The 9,940-nt window shown below is 40.4% G+C and overlaps 1 protein-coding gene across 2 annotated transcripts; it reads left to right on the forward strand.

Annotated features, from left to right (window-relative positions):
• The first annotated feature begins 147 nt into the window (after positions 1 to 147).
• znf740b (zinc finger protein 740b) lies at positions 148 to 9,696 on the forward strand. 2 transcript variants are annotated; one of them, XM_085444107.1, is made up of 7 exons: positions 148 to 239; positions 1,965 to 2,114; positions 2,281 to 2,514; positions 2,688 to 2,816; positions 2,907 to 3,036; positions 5,812 to 5,930; positions 7,525 to 9,696. In XM_085444107.1, exons 2-7 carry the CDS (start codon positions 2,070 to 2,072, stop codon positions 7,672 to 7,674), a joined length of 807 nt encoding a protein of 268 aa, XP_085300233.1. In that variant the 5' UTR covers positions 148 to 239; positions 1,965 to 2,069; the 3' UTR covers positions 7,675 to 9,696. The 2 variants fall into 2 exon arrangements, with proteins under 2 accessions (XP_085300233.1, XP_085300234.1); XM_085444108.1 differs by lacking the exon at positions 1,965 to 2,114.
• Positions 9,697 to 9,940: the final 244 nt, after the last annotated feature.

Raw genomic sequence — 9,940 nt, forward strand, 5'->3', positions numbered from 1 at the left:
TGTAATATTTATAAAGTCTGCCAGACACAAAGCCTTTAAACAAAACTTCTGCAGCACACCTTACAGTTATGGCCGCAAATCTGGGTCACTCCGCTTCGGTCACGTGTCTTGGCGTACGACCAATCAGGACTCTCCCCGGGGAGCACTTCCGGTGGTGTTTCCTGTCAGTGTTTGTAAACTGAGAAAAAATTGGAAGTGCGACAAGAAATATTAATCTTCAGCACTGTGAAAAGCGAAAGGTAAGCGGTCGAGTGTGCAGCACGTCGCTCGCGGCTCTGTACACGTTTTATTTCTGGTGCCCGTGTGTTTGGAGCAGTTGTAGCTCGCGAGGGCGGCGTTATTTTGAGGTCGGCGCGGAGCCTGCACGCCCTGCCTGTTGTTGTGCTGTCCGGGGCGGGGGGTGGGGTGGGCGCTCACTCACACAAGAGTTGTCCCAAAATCCAACTCCGGGCTGGCTAGCTGCTTTCTGCTTTCGGTTCATTCAGCGGGGACTCTCAGCGTGCGGCACACTTTCATACAGACCCCCGCGGAAATACACAAAGCTGTCTGTCCCGTGTCCCGTGACCCCAGCGGAAAAATAAACCTCTTACTTTCTCTCCCCCCCCCCAAAAAAAAAGCTGGGATACGTTGCTAGCTAACTGCTGCTAACTGTTTGATCTTTGTAAGATCGATCAGAGAATAAACCCACCAGCTTACAAATGAATCGCAAAACAAAGCGTTTTCCAATAATAGATGTGGTCGAATCAATTAAAATAAAAATCTCTGCCCGTATTATGGAGTTTTCTGTATGGGTGGGTTTGGGTCGTCGAAACAGCCCCCTTTACATTACCATAATAGATCATGCAGTAATCGTGCCATTTATTGTGCATGTTTGTATGCATTCATCATTTAAGTACTTCTAGCACCAGCTTTTGACCTGACTGGGAAGCTGCTGTATGTATTTTATTATCTAATACACGAGTATTAAATGCAGGTAGAACAGACAAGAAAGGAGGGTAAGAGAGCAGGACAGCACACAGGGTTCAAGGCAGACTGGAACCTAAGCCACTGCATATACATATACCCCCCCAAACCCAATGAGCTATACCGACCTCCTAGTAGCTTGGTTTTTACAGTATTTATGGCCTTTACATGTATGACAGAAGCAGCGTCATTCATAGCCTTTGTAATCAGTAATGCATATACTATTATATATTGTACATATATTTATTAGTCTCAGATTTAGCCATTCTTATATTTTGCTTGTTTTACGTTACTGTATTTTTGCACAACTCTGTTGCTTGTGAAGCTCGCACACAAGAATTTCACTCACATGTACTGTACCAGTGTACCTGCACATGTGATGTGACAATAAAAGTGATTTGATTTGATTTAATAGCCACATTTGTGTGTAGGGTTTTCAAGACTAATACTTATATCTTGTTATTTTAAAATTCATTTTAAAACATCCGCTGATATTAATTCTCACAAACACACAAAACATAATCAGATTTAAACATATTTTGATAAATGTAATTATTTAAAAATCCACACTGATTTAACGTGTTTGTAATGTGATTTCTAATTTTCTCTGTCATGTGCATGAAAAAGACTTTCAAACAAATTCCTGCTTCATTTAGGATGTTTTTTTTATTACTGCAGCTGTATGAGGTAGATACAGGTGTGTGTTTCATTACACTTGGACTAAAGTGCATTGCAAACCATTTAAAAAGAAGCATCATTTCTATATTCAACTACCGGCTATTGTCATTGAAGGATTTGTTTGGTTAATGAATTATTTACACAGTTGCATTGTGCATAACGAGCTTTTTCCTCATCTCCATCATTTTTCTCATTTTACCTTTTATTGTTGTGTTTTCTGTCAGCCATGTACCGAGCAACTGGTGCTTTCCTGTCTGATAGACAGCACGTATTAAAGCTGCACATACATTTTTAGTCATATATGCATATGCCTTTATTTTCAGACTTTTGCCCCTGATGATTTTGGAGGGTGTAGTCTCATCTGTCACCCCTCATCCCGAGTGAAGCCCCTCTGTCCCCACAAACACACACGCATTCAAAGCACGGCGATGACACACCATTCCAGCAATTCTGTTCGAGACCATATGAAATGGGTCAGTGGAAGTCCCTTCATCTCAAGATCACGATCATGGTTTTATCGTATGCATGTATCCGTTACTCCCATTGTTCAGTCCCCCTCTCCTTCCTTCTGATGCCTCGCTGCGTGAGGAGTCCTGCAATCTCCTCTTTTTCAAAACGACATTTTGCTTGTATTGTCAGGCTGGGTTGCTGGGCTGCGAGGCAGTGCTGTCCAGCATGGCCCTAATGCAAGCCAACAACATCCCAGGCCAAAAGAAGATGATGTCACCCTTGGGTCAGGGGCAAAGGACCAGTCCTGAAAGCCACCAAACCCACTCGCAGCATAGCCAGAACCACCACAGCCACCAGGTGCACCATGGACAGCCACATCACAGCCACATGGGCCATCCATCAACTGGGAGCTGCCCACCCCTGGTGAGAGATGCGTCTTTATTTTGCATGGAGAAATAACTCACTTTAAGTCTGCTGATGTTATTTCACAGTTTTGCTTTTATAAGCCAATTTAAGTCGTTGGTTGACAAATGTACACAGGTTGCAAAGCAGCATTTAACAGAAGCCTGTTGTCACGTTTTTTCATCTTTCAAAAGCTCATCCGGAAAGATGGAGATTATCATACATCAAGGATAATTGAGGGAAAGGGCATGCAGGCAAACCAGAATATGCAGCCCAAGAAGAAACACAAAAAATCCGGTTTAGCCAACAAAGTAAAAGTGGAGGTAAAGAAAGGTTAAAATTATACTGAAATTAGAAAGTGAACAGACTGTTGCTCTTAAGTTAATTTCATCTAATTGTCTTCACGTTTATAGCATTTAGTTCCATCAGTTGATATGGATGACGACAGCTCATTGAAAGTCCAGAAGAACTTCATCTGTGATCATTGCTATGGAGCTTTCCGGAGCAGCTACCACCTTAAGAGGCATATTCTTACACACACAGGTGAGAACTTACCCTCACCTCTTTACTTCATTTGGACTATTTTTTCATTTATTTTATGTTTTTTTTGTATGTCAACTAGGTAAGTCTTTGTGAGGATGTTGCTCAGAATAAGCTTAAAAACACCCACCAACTTCCTTTATTTTTAGTATTTGCTCCTTTAACCAGTTTTGATGCATTTTCAGAGGTTGGTTGACAAGTTTGTAAAATGTGTCTTTTCCACGTTTCTTCTTCTAAGTTTGTATGTTGATCTGAGTTCTGCATTGGTCCTAATTTGTAACTCAATTATAAGACTCATACTAAAGTAATGTGCAAAAAATCTTGCCATCATTTTCTTTATAATTTGCTTCTGAGGAGCCACGTTTTGTTATAATCTTTTACAATGGGCTATAGAAGGCGGAGCAGTAGTTCTCCAGTCTTTCCAAGTTTTTCTTTGGACATCGATGCTTTTTCACTCATTTTCAGTATAGTCCTCATTAGGGCTGCCACAAACGATTATTTTGATAGTCGACTAGTCACCGATTATTTATGCGATTAGTCGACTAATCAGATCATCATCCACTGGACGTAAAACTACAGCTTATTGCACCAGCAGCATCTGCTCTTATATAACTATCATTAGCTTACAGCTTTAAGCTTTTAAGGTGCTAACTAAAAATAAAGACAAGATGATAGTTTATTAAATTTTAATGAAATTTGCAGATTGTTTCGGTGAAGTTTAATAAACTCCTTGCTATCTAAAATATAACAGGACACCGGAGTATATTCTCCAGCATCTCACACTTCTGATAATCAGCTGTCTGCTTGACGTTTATTTAGCTGTGCAAAAACTATAACTTTAATCTCAGACAAACTGATTTACTCAGGAACAAATAAAATACTAAAGAAAGCCAAACAATAACATTTGTAAGTTATCTAAGTGACTCATATATATTTAACCTGAGTAGCGAAAGACGGCGGTGGGTTTGAAAACGATTTGCCGGGAGTCCGGTGTTCTCACGGCTCTAGTTAGCCTTGCCCCCGGCTAGCTATCGAGCTAGTGGGTAACAGACGTCTCCGAAAACGTCGGAGCGCTTTTGAAAATATGTGGTGTCTTGATAAACTGAGCAGATATTTGAGGTTTACACAGCTACATTCAAGCCTGAAAATATGTTAAATGTTTATTTTGTGACCCAGAAAGAATAATCAGAGTAATATTAAAACTAACTAGCTGCCGCCATTGTTGGAAACTGAGCTGGGCCGCGCTATGAATTCTGGGACACAGCTGCTTCTTCTTCTTCTTCTTCGGGGTTTAACGGTAGCTGGCATCCTTGTACATGCAGTGCTGCCATCTTCTGTTTCAGTCCGTTATTACACTCTTAAATCCTGCCACTTATTCCTGCGTCTTTTGGGATCTTACAAAGCTTCAAACGACGCGTCGACTATTAAATCAGTCGTCGACGATTTTGATAGTCGACGTAATCGTGACTAGTCGACAAATCGTGGCAGCCCTAGTCCTCATAGTTGATTTTCAGAGGGGTGGGGTTTCTTTCCTTTGTTAAGCCACATAACACTGAGTATGAATCATTAAAGCATGAAAAGGGCATCTAGCTCAAGAATAAACCCCTGTCATGTCTACACATAACAGACAGCTTAGGAAAGAACCAATTTAAATAGTGTCTTTAAAATCATGTCATTTGTTCAGTTGAATCTATTAAAAAAGGCCAGTAATGACACAGCTTGACAAGCATAAAACAGTATTTAGACCAAACAGGTCTTTCCCAAAAAAGTCTATTTACTGAAAAAAATGAGGAAACTGAAAAAGTGGGAAACAAAAGATGGTAGTCCTAAAAATCTATCTGTAGCATACGAACAGTGTTTGAAAGTCATTTCATGAAGAAAATGGAAGACAAATCCAGCGAAGACCTGACACAGGACCCGGCAGATGCATCTGAACCTTCTCTGAACTGTTTGCTGAACAAGAAGTGAAATTGGTGGAAGGCTGGGTGTCGAGATTAGATTCTTTAGGAGGGCGAATGGAGAGAAAATGCTGTGATATGTCAAATCAAACAAGAACTACACTGAAAATCAGAGGCAACAGGACTTATGGAGTAGTTAATCCATATTTGAAATTGTTGTTTCAAATTGTCATCAGAATGTACAGAGTAGGTCACAGAGAGGTCAACAGAGTGTCTGAAGCTATCTTTAACACACAGTGGAGGCTCTGTCATGGTTTGGGGCTGCGTTTCAGTCACTGCTGTTGCAGATCTCCTTAAAATTGATGGAATTTTGAAAGCAGAGAAGTAACATCAGATTTTGATCCACCATACAGTACCATCTTAAAATGATCTCATTGGTAGTGGCTTCAATAATCCCAAACTGACAGCCAATGCAGTAAAAGCACAAAAAACGCACAATGCAACACTGTCAGTCTCGGATTGGCCTCAACATTACTGACGCAGTGTGGATCATGTTGACAGCGAACGGAACAAAAAGCAGCCAACATCCAAAGCAGAGCTTTGTGTGTCCTTGAAGAAGAAGACTGCATAAAGAAATGACAAGAGTGCTTGTCTAAGAGAGTTCAGTTGAAAAAAGCTGGTCATATCTAATATCAATTATTAAGCTCATTAGAATTGCCAAAAGTGTGTTTTTGCCTTTTATGTTTTTGTTTGCACCCCTTTTCTCATCAAAGAGGTGTCTCCAGACTTTAACGCAGTAATTTAGATTTAGATGTCTTTTGTGAAATCAGCGATGATTAAATTCATTTTCCCCGTGTGTGGGTTTTGTTTTGTTTTCCAGGGGAAAAGCCATTTGCGTGTGATGCTTGTGATATGCGGTTCATTCAGCGTTACCACCTGGACAGGCACAAGAGGGTGCACAGCGGAGAAAAGCCTTATCAGTGCGATCGCTGCCATCAGGTTATTCATACTTTTTTTTTTTTCACTAATATACTTGGTGTACTTGAACAGATCCTGCATTAAGAGATTTTCAGCTTGTCTCAATCACTCCAACAACAGTGGATTGCAGATGTATTGGTGGACATGGCACTGCATGTGCCCGCTGTGTTGAAACAAAAACGAACACAGAAAAACAAAATAGAAATATTTTAGTTTTAAGCTGGAAAAACAAAAATTACCAAGGGAGGGGGCCTAAAGGAAGCAATCAAACAATGTTTAGGGTGCATAATCTGTAATGTGGGCAGTGCAAGTGAAAAACTAGCCATATGCTGCTAATTTATCTATCTTTGCTCCTCTTTATATTTAAAATCGGTTGTGCATGGAAATTAGAGCAGGGCGATATGACCAAAAATATTTATCACGATATACATTTGAAAATTTCCGATAACGATGTAACTGACGATATAATTGACACGAGACAAAATACTTTACAACTCCACAACTTTATTCGTGCAAAAAAAAAAAATCCAATGTATTTTCACTTAAACAAGCAGCTGTTTATGTGCATTAAAGTTATATAAAATTGTAACAGTGCAAACTCCTCGCTGACAGTTTAACCAAAAGGCGTTTCCAGTGGAAACTGGCCGACATATCCTCAGCATAACCATGTATAACATCCACAAAACTTAAAAAGAGGTTATACACACACAATACGGTAACATTATGTTGAAGCACAGTACGTATCACTCCGCGAGGCTCCGCCTATTATTGCCGTAATGCCCATCAAGCTGTGCGGGTTCGTAGCTTAGCAAAGTCGTACTAAAACATTTGACAGATTTTCCAGCGCCGTGCACATAAAATCGTTTCGAGGTCAGTAAACACAACCAGAGTTCATACATAAGGCACTCGGGATTATAAGGGGCTCTGTCGACTTTCAGAAAAATCAAAGGATTGATTTTAAGTGTTCCGCATTTTCCAAACAACACGGTAACAACGACGGCCCGCTAGCATGCGCTACCAAAAATAGTGCTTTGTTGTGTATCTGACGGGGGAAAGCTAAACCAGTTCCACACCACTGAAGCTGCAGCATTTTTACAAACCAGTTCTGGTTCGTCCGTTTCATTCAACGATCCACTTTCGCCCTTCTCATTCTCTGTCGCCGCCATGCTTTTTCCGCCATATGTGTATGAAAACAAAGGCACTGCGCATGCGCGTTTTACCCATATTCTATCGCGATATTTCATTTTCTTATCGATGCCCGACATTATACCGGTATTACCGTGAACGGTATGATATGGCCCAGCCCTAATGGAAATTGAGATTTTCTACAGCACTTGGCATCGACCAGACAGTGTAAGCTTTTCAAGGCATTCGATTCTAAATTCTGATCAGAATCTCAGCCAGTTTCTGTGTGCAGATCTCTACTTGAACCACTTTAGCAACTGTTTTACAAGTGAAGTATTTACCAAGTGGAATTCTTATGGAGGTACACCAATAAATGAGCAACAGAAAAATGACAGACATAACCCAAATAAAACTGCTGGAAATGTACTACCCCACCCTAATTCAAATGCTACTTTGGCTGAAGCCCACATGTTTGTTTGCATTGCTTCAGAACTTCTCACGGACAGACAGGCTTCTGAGACACCGACGGCTGTGTACAGTTGGGATGAGCAAAGAGGAAAGCCAGTACTCCCAGGACTCATCTACCCATCCGGCCTCATGGAGCCCCCTACATCCTTCGAGCAACCGTCTGACTGTCTGACCCTCAACTTCCACATAGAGACCCAACATCAGTCTGCAGCTCAGTAACATCACACCTTGGAGTGGTGACCTGAAAATAGCCCAACTTTTCCACAGCCAACCTTTAGTTTGCTCTCACCAGCTCATAGTGGATTTTTATGGTTTTTTAACCTACTGTCACTTTAGAATCCAGGAAGAAGGCGATTGGGGAACGGACTCATTTGCAGTCACGGACATCGTATTGCGGCAATAAATGAAGATTACACAAAATTTGTGACTGCATGGACAGTCAGCACCTTCCGTGCTTTCAGCCTGCAGTCAACCCCAACTCTGCCTGTTAATTCAAACGAACGGTTCGCTAATGTAGACAGACAGAAAACCATGAAGCATTAAAACGTCCTCTTTGTTTTGTGTTTCTTTTGTTACTAATTATGTACCGGCTGCAGCTTATAAGCAAAAGGTCACAGCAGGCTTTCTGTGTGCTGCCTCGAGGAAGTGATTAGTCAGTGAAATACTGTAGGTCGCTAACACACGTGAAGCTAAATTTAATGACCTTTTTGATGCCGCTGATCTAAATGTTAAAGATTGTTGGAGAGGAAAAAAACCATCAAATTAGTCAAACATTTTTACTTTATGTGCCGTATTCTTTCTGTGCACAAGTCTTAAATTAATCAAAATATTTTAATCTGCTGTTCATGCTGTTGTACATCTGGAAAAATAACTACACGTCCCTACTGGTAACCAAAACAAACACTAAAGCTGAATTGGATAGATGGTATCTGTACCATGGCAAACACATTTAGAGTTCTACCTTGTTTTAAAGGCATATGGCCCTAATTGTAAGACCTACACTGGCTAACAGCTGACAGATTTTTCGAGGAGCTCCAGTTTTTTTGAAGCTGATGTTTACTGGATGTAGGGATGACCCGTGTGTGGCAAAGAATGAGGTTTTTCTTGACGTGCTTCTGTAAAATGACCTGCCGTATGAATGCATTGTGGTTACGCTCCCTTCCTAGAAACCGCTGTCTTGCCTTTTCCTGTTCAGTGATCAGAGATTGTTCTCACTTTAAGACTTTTATTCCCTTCATTGTATTTTGGTAAATCCTTAGGTTTACTCTTACTTAAATATCTATGAAATATTGTCAGAATCATGCTCGTAATATTTTTTAAATGCAGCTGGATCAACGCTCGAGGCTTTTCACACGAGTGCACTGGGGACCTTTTTCTTCAGCACTTGTGTGAATGGCCCAGGTCAACTAGGTCATAATATAAATTGGCTCTATACAGATTCTCACTGCTGAATTGTGTGTTTGCCTGACTGAGTGTGATCTAAATGCAGTTCCATGTCATTTAACACTGAGCATCTTCAGTGAAGATGACAAGTCGTACTTTGTTGTGGAACTTTGAGGGTCGTTTGTATGTTGATTACTGGCAATATGAAACTTCAGGCCTGTATATTGTGAAGTCACTGGACTGCAGATGTTAGTTCAGTTGTAGATGACTATTATTTAGACGAAAGGTTTTTTTAATAATAGACAGGTAGATCTGTTTCTGTCAGACTTTTAGATATGTGAGAAGAGTTTGGGCCCATTGCTGACTGTCTACTGTTTATGAAGTTAATATATATATATCTATAAATTGTTTTAGGGCTAGAAAATAGCATGTATGGGACCTAAACTCCAAAGGCAAATCAAAGTTTTGATGATGTTTTAACCTTTAGTCTGATCATTGTTATTCTTTATTATAGCTCAATAGGCCATGGTGACTCAGCACGAAGCTTGCTTTTAGGACAAAAGTTTGAAAATGTCACACTTGCCCTTTTAGTGCAGCAGCTGTGATTAGTTAGGATATTTTGTTTTCATTTGCATGTATTTGTTGGAGGATCTTTTGTTCATTTGTTTGGAAAATAATATTTTTTTGTTTATCTGTTTTTATTTTATCAGCCCCTATATTTTGTTATGCCAGGAGTGACATCGAGTCAGTTTCACACTGTAGTGAATGGAGTTTTGGGCCCAAAGTAAAAATAAAGTTGTTTCTTTTTAAACGGCTGGTATTGGTCATATATTTACAGCAAAGGTTCAGAATCAGAATCAGAATACTTTATTCATCCCGAGGGAAATTAGGGCTCGTGGGCGATTTTCTAATAACAGTTTTGAAGGATAGTCTGTAAAGTCTGCTATGTTCATCTGTGTAAGTAATGCAGCAGTTATGTCAGCAGGTGGCAGCCATGACCATGTGAGCGTTTCCTCCCAGCCTGTTCATGGAAATGGAAACAAACCTCAGCACAG

The sequence above is a fragment of the Copadichromis virginalis genome, linkage group LG20 (assembly GCF_057382275.1).
Source record: "Copadichromis virginalis isolate Kocher_CV1m ecotype Utaka linkage group LG20, C_Virginalis_male_GT1.1, whole genome shotgun sequence".
Classification (NCBI taxonomy): Eukaryota; Metazoa; Chordata; class Actinopteri; order Cichliformes; family Cichlidae; genus Copadichromis; species Copadichromis virginalis.